The sequence below is a fragment of the Triticum aestivum genome, chromosome 6B (genome assembly GCF_018294505.1).
Source record: "Triticum aestivum cultivar Chinese Spring chromosome 6B, IWGSC CS RefSeq v2.1, whole genome shotgun sequence".
Taxonomy (NCBI): Eukaryota; Viridiplantae; Streptophyta; class Magnoliopsida; order Poales; family Poaceae; genus Triticum; species Triticum aestivum.
The window spans coordinates 625212863-625227939 of NC_057810.1; the positions used below are offsets into that span (position 1 = coordinate 625212863).

The window sequence follows — 15077 nt, forward strand, 5'->3', positions numbered from 1 at the left end:
ACCTTCGAGCAAGCTCCCCTCTACCAGGCACCGCCGGCCTACGTCGACCTCGTCGGCGACGAGGACGACAACGGCGACGCGTGAGAAGACGGCGACGGCCCCGACATCGACGGGCACGGCAGGAGCGCGCGGGCGGCGGTTTTCTTTTGTTTTTTTATGTTAATTATGTCTATGTGAACTGTGAAACTGAGCCGTTTTGTGGCCGTGATGTTTAATTATGTTTATGTTTTTATGTTTGCGTTTAATTGATTTTTTAGCATTTTATTTTAGTTTTTGCGTTTATTTTAATCACGTCCACCCCGAACATGATTTGAGGTGCGGCCGTGCGTTGGGCGCAATGACACTCAATGGCGGATATGAACGGCCCTATTGCCGCTCCAAACGAACAAAAACATGCCGAAATGGACGTCCATTTTGACCTCATAGACTCACAGTGGCTCGCTCCTACACGGAGCCATCCAAGGTTTGCTTGTGCAGAAAGGGTCTCCCCTGCGCACCTCCGTTGCACTTGCGGAATAGCTGCATCGAGAGACAATGATCACTCGCCACCACCTAGTACCTGCCGCACGGATGCTGCTTCGGTGCCTTAAGGCACCTACTTTTGGGCCTATGACAGGTGGGCCTAACAGGTGGCTGGCCCATCTGTCACAGACCCAAAGGTAGGTGCCTTTAAGGCAGCGAAGCTCAGTTCCTGCCGCACCCAAGTGAAAATCACTGGCCAACCTAACAGCGCACGGGCCACAGTATAAGAATAACGAATCATGCTTATTTTTACAGGTACTACTTGTAACGAATAATCATGCTTGTGGCACGTGGTAGACAAAAAAAATACCACTATAAAACTACCGCGTCCAAGCCTACACTAACCGTGGCGGCTATGTGCTATGTATTTCTCAAAAAGAAAAAAAGGCTATGTGCTATGTGTCGAGTTCTGTGTCAGAACTACTGGACAGAACAAGATAAAATAAAAATGATTAGGCAGAGTAGTACAACTCGCGTCCGCGGCCGATTGATCAGGTCGTGTTGCTCGGCTCGTTCGGCGTCGAAAGATTCCAGGCTCCACCACTCCCACCTACCAGCGTCTAATTTAAGCCCGAGCAGTGGCGATCCCGGAGGAGGGTGGCGTCACGTCGACCTATGAAAACGAAGCTGCAACCACGGTGGAAGGATCAACCCACATGACCTACCTCTGGGATCCATCAACTTCATTTGAAAAAGGAGAGGAGAGAAACTACATCTGGAGAAGAGAGACTCCATGGTTCCACGCAACTGCACAAGTCCATGTCGCAAACTGACAGCTCCATGCGGGGCTGCCCAAGGGCACACATCTGGAAAGAGATGGAGCCCCGGGGCTAGCCGCTAGCCGTGTCGTGTGCTATTTTGACTCCCTAAAACAGGGAGAGCAGTACATGAGTACAACATCAAATGGCATAAAGCATACACCGGCCAAAAGTGCTATCGTAAGCTCGAGCTCACATGCTCTAAATCTTAGAGGAACAGTAATATCTGAAAAAATAGTAAAAAAATTCTGAATTTGTTTGTCAAAAACATTGATGAATTTTCTACATGTGTGCAAATTTTCGTGATGGAATCACATTGTGTCATAAAAAACAACAAAACCGATGCTCCAAAATGCTTCAAAAACATTCTTTTGGAGCATCAATTTTTTTGTCAGCACCTCCACAAATGTGATTTCATCATGAAATTTACACGCGTGTAGAAAAATCATCAATGTTTCATGACAAAAAACATCCGATTCTTTTTGCTTTTTACTATTTTTTAGGATTTTACTGTTTATCCGAGAGCATGTGAGCTCAAGCTCACATATTCCATGTCTGTACACCGGCACACTACTGTGAAAGGTGTGGGCGTTCTTCAAGACATGAACACTTCTTGTTTTGACGGTGATGTGTAAGAGGGGTCACGATGTCCAGAATTTTACCTTGTACATAAAGGTACTCCGGAAATAGTCCCCTCACATTACAAAACCGTGCACCGATGTCGCTACCTCTGTGTAAGAGGGGCGTACAACCTTGCACATGTATGGTAGTAGTTAGCACAAACCGACTATTGAGCATGTCTGTATTTTCTCTCCTTTGCGGTGACCAGGGCAACCCTAGCCCTCGCCGTCACCGCCTCCTACCTTCTTCTTTGTCCCCTCAGTGCTGCCGCCGAATGATGCAGGCAAACAAAGTGCATGTGGTACATGCATGGTGGTCGTCCGGGTTCTTACGGTTGAGGATGGCGAAGGGTTCATGCGCACGACGAGATCGGATGCAGTGTTTGGGGAATCGATAAACGACAACTCATTTGGGGAATCCAAGAGTGGTGCCCCTTCCCAACATGGGTAGTCGTGCGAGCTTCGGATCACCAGCGGTAACTGCATTGGCTCACCCGCCGATATCCTCATCAATTTGTACTCGAGGGGGGTGGGGGAGGGGCATTGCTGCTCTTGCATCGTCCGCATGGTGGCGGCATGCAAAAAAAATAAAACCGACCATTTTGTTTGGCTTCAAGGCGGCTCGTGATGCTCCACTGCTTCCGACGGTAAATGGTGGGGATAGGCGCTCCCATGGAACTCATGCTAGCATCACCCCTTCACTTTGCTGATCAGCGACGGTGATGCACTTCTCTTTTGAATATGGATAGAGTGTGGTTCTACTCTTGGCATGGCTTTGATGGAGGATCACACTCGAAAAGGAGTTCTGCTCGTGGGCTACCATGAGCTAGCCCCAGAGAGCACCGCGGTGGGTCCAAGTGAAATCATGGATGGCGTAGCTCTCATAAGATCCGCCATGGAAATGGTGACCAGAAGGCCACTACATATCTATGGTGCGACATTTTTCTTAACACAGTACAAACGCAAGAGTTCGTACATACGCGCATACACTAACTTTTTTGAACGCACACACGAACACACTACCCCTATGAGACTTACAAAGTCAACGTAGGCGCCTCATCGTCGATGGAAACGTCTCCTCCCACTGAAAGCACACCGACGAAAATCCTGAAATAAATCCAGAAATAATGCGAGCACCAAGACTTGGACCCTGATGGGCTGGGGATACCACCGCCCCTCTAACCATCCAACCACAGGTTGGTTCGCCATGGTGAGACGTTTTGGATGTTGAATGAAAATCCTTGTCCAGCCGTTTACATGTTGGATTTATGTGGCGGAGCCGTCTGATTTGCGCGGAGGGAGGGTATACCTTTATCCTTTTTGGACCTAGCAAGTGAGTCAAATTACACAGGAAGAGCCTTTCTGCGAAATGCGCTGAACAAGTACTCAACCGATTCCGCATGCGGCCAATGAGCTAATCAGACATCAGGAAGGCCAACAAAGTGCCGTGAGACAACGAACAAATGTTTAAACATTGCTCGGGAATGTGGGTGCACGTACAAATAGTCTCCATTGCAAAAACCAATGATGCATTCACAAAAAATAAAAACACGGACGCAGGTCCGTCTATTTTCTTTCTTTCTTCAGATCACAAAGGGAGAGAAGTCTATGCGCCAGCGGGCACACGTCGGCATCACTCGCCCCCTCCTTCCATCTCTAGCCCGCGTAGCTTCCCGCAGTTTGACCACCTCCAAGCAGCCACCACCAAGTAGGAGAGGGGAGAAGAGAAGAGGAGCCAAGCAGGCACAACACAAGCGAAGCCACCATACACAAACTGGATCGTAAACTAGCGGCCGGCGGAGGAGGTCAACAGGCAGAGCGAGCCGTGACGAGCCCACGGAGCGGGCCGGCGGGAGGGCGATGGACATGAAGCGGGCGCGGAGCCCTCGGGCTCCGGCCGACGGCGACGACGACAAGAGGCGGGCTGCCAGCGCCAAGTGGGGCGGCGCCGTCCGGCCCAAGATGGTGCTGGTCGGGTTCCTCATCTCCCTGGCCCTCCTCGCGTTCACCTTCGGCGGCCGCTCGGCCGCCCTCCCCTCCACCCCCTCCTCGCCGTCCTCCGTCCCCAAGGCCGGCGGCCGGCACGTGGTCGACGGCGCCGGCGGCGCAACGCCGAAAAGTAAGCCTCCTTTCCCCCGTCCGAACTGCGGAGATCACATCCCACGTATGGCAGTAAAGCCCGATCGTTGACCGCCAGTACGCAGAGGAATTCTTGGTCGGGGTTGGTTGGCCTACGAACACGCCGCCGCCGCCGTGGTCGTAAGCAAATCCGCGTCTTTATTCTCTCCGCCATTCACACCATCCAGCAAAGTAGTACTAGCGCGGAAACCGCGGAAACTGCCTTTTTGCAGGAGGTACGAGGATGCCATCCTTAGCAATTAGTGAGTACTCCTACTCCTTAATTAGAACACTGGCGTTATTACCACAGATCTGGCCGGATTTTTGCTCGGATCACTGGCAATCTCGTGGATCAGACCATCAGATCGCGCTAGCAAGCTAGCAGAAGCAGGGCGATTGAATAATCAGCTCTCCCTCTGGGTTTTTTTTGGTGCTGTAGCGACAGTGCTGCCTGGTGCCATGACGCTGTGACGCTGGCGCATCCTTTTGCGGATCTTGTCCTACCTCATCAATCTTTTCCCAAAGGGGTGTGGCTTGTGCCGTAATGTCGGTGGATTGCCCTTGCAAAGGGTGTTCCAAAATGTCCACACCTTTTTACTTGATGAGTGGTCCCTCACTTTTTTTTTTGAGGGAGAGTGGTCCCTCACTTTGTGAGACAAGTCCTACTGTTATTCTTTATTAAGCACTCCATCTGTCCGGGTGAGGCTTCGTAAAGGTAATTTTGTTAAACTAGTGAGGAGCCCAGCTCCAACATGGCTGGCTTCCTAATCTTCGCTGGTACAATGTCAGAAAAAAACTCGAAATGATACTTTTACGCCGTTCCTGAAATCAGCTCTCAATTTTATTGCTCTTCTTGAGAAAGCTGTGACAAAAAGATATGTAGTAATTGCTTGATGTTACTTCGCTGAAATTCTTTCTTTTTTCTCAAAAACAAAGAAGAGGATTCAACATTTTTGTTGAACTGACAGATCATAGCTATGTGTCTAAGATAGTAGTAAATCAGCTCTCATTTTTGATTAACTGACTTCAGTCGACTTCTCTTGCAGAAACCGTAATCCCTCTGAAGAACGTGGCCGCGCCAGCCACAACTCCGTCGCAGGACAAGCTTCTCGGCGGGCTGCTCTCGGCGGCGTTCGACGAATCCAGCTGCCAGAGCCGATACAAGTCGTCCCTGTACCGGAAGCCGTCGCCGTTCCCGCTCTCGCCGTACCTGGTGAAGAAGCTGCGCAAGTACGAGACGTACCACAAGAAGTGCGGCCCGGGCACGCAGCGGTACCGGACGGCCGTCGAGCAGCTCCAGGCGGGGCGCAACGCCGACAGCTCCGAGTGCAAGTACGTGGTGTGGTTCCCCTGCAACGGCCTCGGCAACCGCATGCTCACCATCGCCTCCACCTTCCTCTACGCGCTGCTCTCCGGCCGGGTCATGCTCGTCAACGTGCCGCGCGAACAGGAGGGCCTCTTCTGCGAGCCCTTCCCGGCCACCTCCTGGGTGCTCCCCGGCGGCTTCCCCGAGGGCAACCCGATGAAGCTCAACGTCGGCGCGCCCGAGAGCTACGTCAACATGCTCAAGAACGGCGTGATCCGGTACGACACGCCGGCGGCGTCGCTGCCGGCGCACGTGTACCTCCACGTCGAGCAGACCCGGCTGCGGCTGTCGGACAACATCTTCTGCGACGACGACCAGAAGCTGCTCCGCAAGTTCACCTGGATGATCCTCAAGTCCGACAGCTACTTCGCGCCGGCGCTGTTCCTGACGCCCATGTACGAGAAGGAGCTGGCGCGGATGTTCCCGCAGAAGGAGGCGACGTTCCACCACCTCGGCCGGTACCTCTTCCACCCGACGGACAGGGTGTGGGGGATCGTGCGGAGGTACTACGAGGCGTACCTCGCCCGGGTGGACGAGAAGATCGGGTTCCAGATCAGGATCTTCCCGGAGAAGCCGGTCAAGTTCGAGAACATGTACGACCAGCTCACCAGGTGCATCAGGGAGCAGCGCCTGCTGCCGGAGCTCGGGGAGCCGGCGTCCCCGGCGGCGAACGCGACCGGCAACGACGGGAAGGTGAAGGCTGTGCTGATCGCGTCGCTCTACTCGGGCTACTACGACAAGATCCGGGGCATGTACTACGAGAACCCGACCAAGACGGGGGAGATCGTGGCGGTGTACCAGCCGAGCCACGAGGAGAAGCAGGAGTACGCGTCCAACGAGCACAACCAGAAGGCGCTGGCGGAGATCTACCTGCTCAGCTACTGCGACAAGATCGCCATGAGCGCCTGGTCCACCTTCGGCTATGTCGCCTACGGCTTCGCCGGCGTCAAGCCCTGGATCCTGCTCCGGCCGGACTGGAACAAGGAGGTGTCCGACGTCGCCTGCGTCCGGTCCACGTCCGTCGAGCCGTGCCTGCACTCGCCGCCGATACTCGGGTGCCGGGCCAAGAAGGAGGTGGACGTGGCCCGCGTCAAGCCCTACGTCCGACACTGCGAGGACGTCGGGTTCGGCCTCAAGATGTTCGGTAGCTAAACAATGACATGGAGCTATAAGTAAGGTTTTTCAGTTTTTCTTCTTCCCCCAGTGGATTAATTAGGTGTTTGGGGGATGCCCTCTTACATTCGTTTCGTACTGTATTCAAATTCGTTCTTTGTACAACATGTCGCATCCGTACGTACACGCCTATACACAGACCGCTATTTGACCTCCGATTATACACCGACCCCTCCTATCTCTTTTGGGAATATTAAAAATCTTTTTTTTGCCAGGGTAATGGGAGTTTTATTGCAAATTCATAGAGTTACAGTCGAGAGGCCACACATCCTCGATACAAGCAGGAACTGAGCGAAGTCAGACAACGGTGGCTCGCTCCGTACGGCTATAATTTGCCAGACGATCGACAACTCTATTTTGAGAACGACTAAGTTTCTGAGGAACAAATTGTTAGAAATATGCCCTAGAGGCAATAATAAAATGATTATTATTATATTTCCTTGTTCATGATAATTGTCTATTATTCATGCTATAATTGTGTTATCCAGAAATCGTAATACATGTGTGAATACATAGACCACAACATGTCCCTAATAAGCCTCTAGTAGACTAGCTCGTTGATCAACTGATAGTCATGGTTTCCTGACTATGGACATTGGATGTCGTTGATAACGGGATCACATCATTAGGAGAATGATGTGATGGACAAGACCCAATCATAAGCATAGCACAAGATCGTGTAGTTCGTTTGCTATAGCTTTTCTAATGTCAAGTATCATTTCCTTAGACCATGAGATCGTGTAACTCCCGGATACCGTAGGAGTGCTTTGGGTGTACCAAACGTCACAACGTAACTGGGTGACTATAAAGGTACACTACAGGTATCCCCGAAAGTATCTGTTGAGTTGACACGGATCAAGACTGGGATTTGTCACTCCGTATGACAGAGAGGTATCTCTGGGCCCACTCGGTAATGCATCATCGTAATGAGCTCAATGTGACCAAGTGGTTGGTCACGGGATCATGCATTACGGTACGAGTAAAGTGACTTGCCGGTAACGAGATTGAACGAGGTATTGGGATATCGACGATTGAATCTCGGGCAAGTAACGTACCGATTGATAAAGAGAATTGTATACGGGATTACTTGAATCCTCGACATCGTGGTTCATCCGATGAGATCATCGTGGAACATGTGGGAGCCAACATGGGTATCCAGATCCCGCTGTTGGTTATTGGTCGGAGAGTTGTCTCGGTCATGTCTACGTGATTCCCGAACCCGTAGGGTCTACACACTTAAGATTCGGTGACGCTAGGGTTGTAGAGATATTAGTATGCGGTAACCCGAAAGTTGCTCGGAGTCCCGGATGTCACGAGGAGTTCCGAAATGGTCCGGAGGTGAAGAATTGTATATAGAAAGTCCAGTTTCGGCCACCGGGAAAGTTTCGGGGGTCATAGGTATTGTACCGGGACCACCGGAAGGGTCCCGGGGGTCCACCAGGTGGGGCCACCTATCTCGGAGGGCCATGTGGGCTGAAGAGGGAAGGGAACCAGCCCCTGGTGGGCTGGTGCGCCCCCCTTGGGCCTCCCCTGCGCCTAGGGTTGGAAACCCTAGGGGTGGGGGGGCGCCCCACTTGACTTGGGGGCAAGTCCCCCCCCTAGGCCGCCGCCCCCTGGAGATGGGATCTCTAGGGGCCGGCGCACCCCCTAGGCCCCCTATATAAAGAGGGGGGAGGGAGGGCAGCCGCACCCTAGTCCCTGGCGCCTCCCTCTCCCCCCGTACCACCTCTCCCTCTCGCTGAGCTTGGCGAAGCCGTGCCGAGATCGCTGCTGCTTCCACCACCATGCCGTCGTGCTGCTAGATCTCCATCAACCTCTCCTTCCCCCTTGCTGGATCAAGAAGGAGGAGACGTCTTCCCCAACCGTGCGTGTGTTGAACGCGGAGGTGCTGTCCGTTCAGCACTAGGATCTTCGGTGATTTGGATCACGACGAGTACGACTCCCTCAACCCCGTTCTCTTGAACGCTTCCGCGCGCGATCTACAAGGGTATGTAGATGCACTCCTCTCTCTCTCGTTGCTAGATGACTCCATAGATTGATCTTGGTGAAGCGTAGAAATTTTTTATTTTCTGCAACGTTCCCCAACACAAACTCCCTACTACCAGCTAAGTACTTGATCTCCATCACTAAGTGGCCGTAAGATGAACGCTGGAGAGCATCCGTAGACAGGCATGGCAATGCTTCAGAAGAATCCGATTGTAGTATGTGACGCTCTCGATTCAATCGTACACTAATCATACACGCAAATGTGTACGATCAAGATCAAAGACTCACGAGAAGATTGTTGGGGAATGTAGCAGAAATTCAAAATTTTCCTACGTGTCACCAAGATCTATCTAGGGAGAAACCAGCAATGAGGGGAAGGAGAGTGCATCTACATACCCTTGTAGATTGCTAAGAGGAAGCGTTCAAGAGAACGGGGTTGAAGGAGTCGTACTCGTCGTGATCCAAATCACTGGAGATCCTAGTGCCGAACGGACGGCACCTCCGCGTTCAACACACGTACAGCCCGGTGACGTCTCCCACGCCTTGATCCAGCAAGGAGAGAGGGAGAGGTTGAGGAAGACTCCGTCCAGCAGCATCACAACGGCGTGTTGGTGGTGGAGGAGCGTGGCAATCCTGCAGGGCTTCGCCAAGCACCGCGGGAGAGGAGAAGGGAGAGAGGTAGGGCTGCGCCAAGAGGGAGAGAAACTCATCTGTTGGGCAGCCCCTAGACCTCAACTATTTATAGGGGAAGGGGAGGGGCTGCGCCCCCTCTAGGGTTCCCTCCCCAGGGGTGGCGGCAGCCCCCAGATCCCATCTGGGTGGCGGCCAGAAGGGGAGAGAGGGGAGGCGCACCTAGGGTGGGCCTTAAGGCCCATCTGCCCTAGGGTTTGCCCCCTTCCCACTCTTCCCTGCACCTTGGGTCTTGTGGGGGGCGCACCAGCCCACCTGGGGCTGGTCCCCTCCCACACTTAGCCCATGAAGCCCTCCTGGGATGGTGGCCCCACTTGGTGGACCCCCGGGACCCTCCCGATGGTCCCGGTACGTTACCGATAAAACCCGAAACTTTTCTGGTGACCAAAACAGGACTTCCCATATATAAATCTTTACCTCCGGACCATTCCGGAACTCCTCGTGATGTCCGGGATCACATCCGGGACTCCGAACAACATTTGGTAACCACATACAAACCTCCTTTATAACCCTAGCGTCATCGAACCTTAAGTGTGTAGACCCTACGGGTTCGGGAACCATGCAGACATGACCGAGACGTTCTCCGGTCAATAACCAATAGCGGGATCTGGATACCCATGTTGGCTCCCACATGTTCCACGATGATCTCATCGGATGAACCACAATGTCAAGGACTCAATCGATCCCGTATACAATTCCCTTTGTCTAGCGGTATTGTACTTGCCCGAGATTCGATCGTCGGTATCCCGATACCTTGTTCAATCTTGTTACCGGCAAGTCTCTTTACTCGTTCCATAACACATCATCCCGTGATCAACCCCTTGGTCACATTGTGCACATTATGATGATGTCCTACCGAGTGGGCCCAGAGATACCTCTCCGTTTACACGGAGTGACAAATCCCAGTCTCGATTCATGCCAACCCAACAGACACTTTCGGAGATACCTGTAGTGCACCTTTATAGCCACCCAGTTACGTTGTGATGTTTGGTACACCCAAAGCATTCCTACAATATCCGGGAGTTGCACAATCTCATGGTCTAAGGAAATGATACTTGACATTAGAAAAGCTTTAGCATACAAACTACACGATCTTTGTGCTAGGCTTAGGATTGGGTCTTGTCCATCACATCATTCTGCTAATGATGTGATCCCGTTATCAACGACATCCAATGTCCATGGTCAGGAAACCGTAACCATCTATTGATCAACGAGCTAGTCAACTAGAGGCTTACTAGGGACATGGTGTTGTCTATGTATCCACACATGTATCTGAGTTTCCTTTCAATACAATTATAGCATGGATAATAAACGATTATCATGAACAAGGAAATATAATAATAATAACTAATTTATTATTGCCTCTAGGGCATATTTCCAACAGTCTCCCACTTGCACTAGAGTCAATAATCTAGTTCACATCGCTATGTGATTAACACTGATAGGTCACATCGCCATGTGACCAACATCCAAAGAGTTTACTAGTGTCACTAAACTAGTTCACATCACCATGTGATTAAGACTCAATAAGTTCTGGGGTTTGATCATGTTTTCCTTGTGAGAGAAGTTTTAGTCAACGGGTCTGCAGTATTCAGATCCGTATGTACTTCACAATTCTCTATGTCATATTGTAAATGCTGCTTCCACGTTCCACTTGAAGCTATTCCAAATGGTTACTCCACTATACGTATCCGGTTTGCTACTCAGAGTCATACAGATAGGTGTTAAAGCTTGCATCGACATAACCCTTTACACCAAACTCTTTATCACCTCCATAATCGAGAAACATTTCCTTATCCCTCTAAGGATAATTTTGACCGCTGTCCAATGATCCGTTCCTGGATCATTCTTGTACCCCTTGACTGATTCATGGCAAGGCACACTTCCGGTGCGGCACACAGCATAGCATACTATAGAGCCTACGTCTGAAGCATAGGGGATGGCCTTCGTCCTTTGTCTCTCTTCTGCCGTGGTCGAGCTTTAACTCTTAACTTCATACCTTACAACTCAGGCAAGAACTCCTTCTTTGACTGATCCATCTTGAACACCTTCAAGATCATGTCAAGGTATGTGCTCAATTGAAAGTATTATTAAGCATTTTGATCTATCTTATAGATCTTGATGCTTATTGTTCAAGTAGCCTAATCCAGGTTTTCCATTGAAAAACACTTTTCAAATAACCCTATATGCTTTCTAGAAATTCTACATCATTTCTGATCAACAATATGTCAACAACATATACTCATCAGAAATTCTATAATGCCCCCACTCACTTCTTTGGAAATACAAGTTTCTCATAAACTTTTGTATAAACCCATCTTTGATTATCACATCAAGGCATACATTCCAACTCCGAGATGCTTACTCCAGTCCTTAGAAGGATTGCTGGAGTTTTGCATATTTGTTAGCGTTCTTTAGGATTGTCAAAACCTTCTGGTTGTATCACATACAACCTTTCCTCAAGAAAACTGTCGAGGAAACAATGGTTATTTGACATTCTATCTACAAGATTTCATAAATAATGCAGTAACTGCTAATACAATTCCAACAGACTCTTAGCATCGCTACGAGTGAGAAAGCCTCACCGTAGTCAACTCCTTGAACTTGTCGGAAAACATCTTAACGACAAGTCGAGCTTTCTTAATGGTGATTCTTACCATCATTGTGTGTCTTCCTTTTAAAATCCATCTGTACCCAATGGCCTTACGACCATCAAGTATTTCTTCCAAAGTCATGGATCCTTTCTCGGATTTTATGGCCTCGAGCCATTCGTTGGAATCTGGGCCCACCATCGCTTCTCCGTAGCTCGTAGGTTCATTGTTGTCTAGCAACATGACCTCTAAGACAGGATTGAGTACCACTCTGAAGTAGTACACATCCTTGTCACCCTACGAGGTACGGTAGTGACTTGATCCGAAACTTCATGATCACTATCATAAGCTTCTACTTCAATTGGTGTAGGCGCCAGGGGAACAACTTCCTGTGCCCTGCTACACACTAGTTGAAGTGACGGTTCAATAACCTCATCAAGTCTCCACCATCCTCCCACTCAATTCTTTCAAGAGAAACTTTTCCTCGAGAAAGGACCCGCTTCTAGAAACAATTACCTTTGCTTCCGAATCTAAGATAGGAGGTATACCCAACCATTTTGGGTATCCTATGAAGATGTATTTATCCGTTTTGGGTTCGAGCTTATCACGATGAAACTTTTTCACATAAGCGTCGCAGCCCCAAACTTTTAAGAAACGACAACTTAGGTTTCTCCAAACCATAGTTCAAACGGTGTCGTCTCAACGAAATTACGTGGTGCCCTATTAAAGTGAGTGTGGTTGTCTCTAATGCCTAACCCATGAACGATAGTGGTAATTCGATAAGAGACATCATGGTACGCACCATATCCAATAGGGTGCAACTATGATGTTCGGACACACCATCACACTATGGTGTTCCAGGCGGTATTAATTGTGAAACAATTTCCACAATGTCTTAATTGCGTGCCAAAGCTCGTTACTCAGATACTCATCTCTATGATCATATCATAGACATTTTATCCTCTTGTCACGATGATCTTCAACTTCACTCTAAAATTACTTGAACCATTCAATAATTCAGACTTGTGTTTCACCAAGTAAATATACTCAGTATCTACTTAAATCATTTGTGAAGTAAAACATAACGATATTCACTGCATGCCTCAGCACTCATTGGACTGCACACATCAAAGTATGTTACTTCCAACAAGTTGCTATCTTGTTCCATCTTACTGAAAACGAGGCTTTTTAGTCATCTTGCCTATGTGGTATGATTTGCATATCTCAAGTGATTCAAAATCAAGTGAGTCCAAATGATCCATCTACATGGAGTTTCTTCATGCGTATACACCAATAGACATGGTTTGCATGTCTCAAACTTTTCAAAAATGAGTGAGTCCAAAGATCCATCAACATGGAGCTTCATCATGCGTTTTACACCAATATGACTTACATGGCAGTGCCACAAGTAAGTGGTACTATCATTACTATCTTATATCTTTTGGCATGAAAATGTGTATCACTACGATCGAGATTCAATAAACCATTCTTTTTAGGTGTAAGACCATTGAAGGTATTATTCAAATAAATAGAGTAACCATTATTCTCCTTAAATGAATAACCGTATTGCGACAGACATAATCCAATCATGTCTATGCTCAACGCAAACACCAAATAACAATTATTTAGGTTTAACACCAATCTCGATGGTAGAGGGAGCGTGCAATGCCTGATCACATCAACCTTGGAAACACTTCCAACACGTATCGTCAGCTCACCTTTAGCTAGTCTCCGTTTATTCCGTAGCTTTTATTTTGAGTTACTAACACTTAGCAACCGAACCGGTATCTAATACCCTAGTGCTACTAGGAGTACTAGTAAAGTGCACATTAACATAATGTATATCCAATATACTTCTATCGACCTTGCCAGCCTTCTTATCTACCAAGTATCTAGGGTAATTCTGCTCCAGTGGATGTTCCCCTTATTACAGAAGCACTTAGTCTCGGGTTTGGGTTCAACCTTGAGTTTCTTCACTGGAGCAGCAACTGATTTGCCGTTTCATGAAGTGTCCCTTCTTTGCCCTTGCCCTTCTTGAAACTAGTGGTTTTACCAACCATCAACAATTGATGCTCCTTCTTGACTTCTACTTTTGCGGTGTCAAACATCGTGAATACCTCAAGGATCATCATATCTATCCCTGATATGTTATAGTTCATCACGAAGCTCTAGCAGCTTGGTGGCAATGACTTTGGAGAAACATCACTATCTCATCTGGAAGATCAACTCCCACTCGATTCAAGTGATTGTTGCACTCAGACAATCTGAGCACAAGCTCAACGATTGAGCTTTTCTCCCTTAGTTTGCAGGCTAAGAAAATCATCGGAGGTCTTATACCTCTTGACGTGGGCACGAGCCTGAAATCCCAATTTCAGCCCTCGAAACATCTCATATGTTCCGCGACGTTTCGAAAAACGTCTTTGGTGCCTCAACTCTAAACCTTTTAACTGAACTATCACGTAGTTATCAAAACGTGTATGTACGATGTTCGCAACATCCACAAACGACGATTGGGGTTCAGCACACTAAGCGGTGCATTAAGGACATAAGCTTTCTACTATCCGCATAATCGCTACTGTCAACTTTCAACTATATTTTCTCTAGGAACATATCTAAACAGTGGAACTAAAGCGTGAGCTTACGACATAATTTGCAAAGATCTTTTGACTATGTTCAGGATAATTAAGTTCATCTCATGAACTCCCACTCAGATAGACATCCCTCTAGTCATCTAAGTGATTACATGATCCGAGTCAACTAGGCCGTGTTCGATCATCACGTGAGACGGACTAGTCATCATCGGTGAACATCTTCATGTTGATCGTATCTACTATACGACTCATGCTTGACCTTTCGGTCTCTTGTGTTCCGAGGCCATGTCTGTACATGCTAGGCTCGTCAAGTTAACCTAAGTGTTTCGCGTGTGTAAATCTGGCTTACACCCGTTGTATGTGAACGTAAGAATCTATCACACCCGATCATCACGTGGTGCTTCGAGACGACGAACTTTCGCAACGGTGCAGAGTTAGGGGGAACACTTTCTTGAAACTTTAATGAGGGATCATCTTATTTACTACCGTCATTCTAAGCAAATAAGATGCATAAACATGATAAACATCACATGCAATCAAAAAGTGACATGATATGGCCAATATCATTTTGCTCCTTTTGATCTCCATCTTCGGGGCTCCATGATCATCATCGTCACCGGCATGACACCATGATCTCCATCATCGTGTCTCCATGAAGTTGT

At 48.7% G+C, this 15077-nt stretch overlaps 1 protein-coding gene across 1 annotated transcript; it reads left to right on the forward strand.

The window, feature by feature from the left end:
- The first annotated feature begins 3495 nt into the window (after nucleotides 1–3495).
- LOC123138365 (probable fucosyltransferase 7) lies at nucleotides 3496–6733 on the forward strand. Its single transcript, XM_044558332.1, has 2 exons — nucleotides 3496–4019; nucleotides 5065–6733. The coding sequence occupies exons 1-2, from the start codon at nucleotides 3761–3763 to the stop codon at nucleotides 6534–6536; spliced, it is 1731 nt and encodes a 576-aa protein (XP_044414267.1). The 5' UTR covers nucleotides 3496–3760; the 3' UTR covers nucleotides 6537–6733.
- Nucleotides 6734–15077: the final 8344 nt, after the last annotated feature.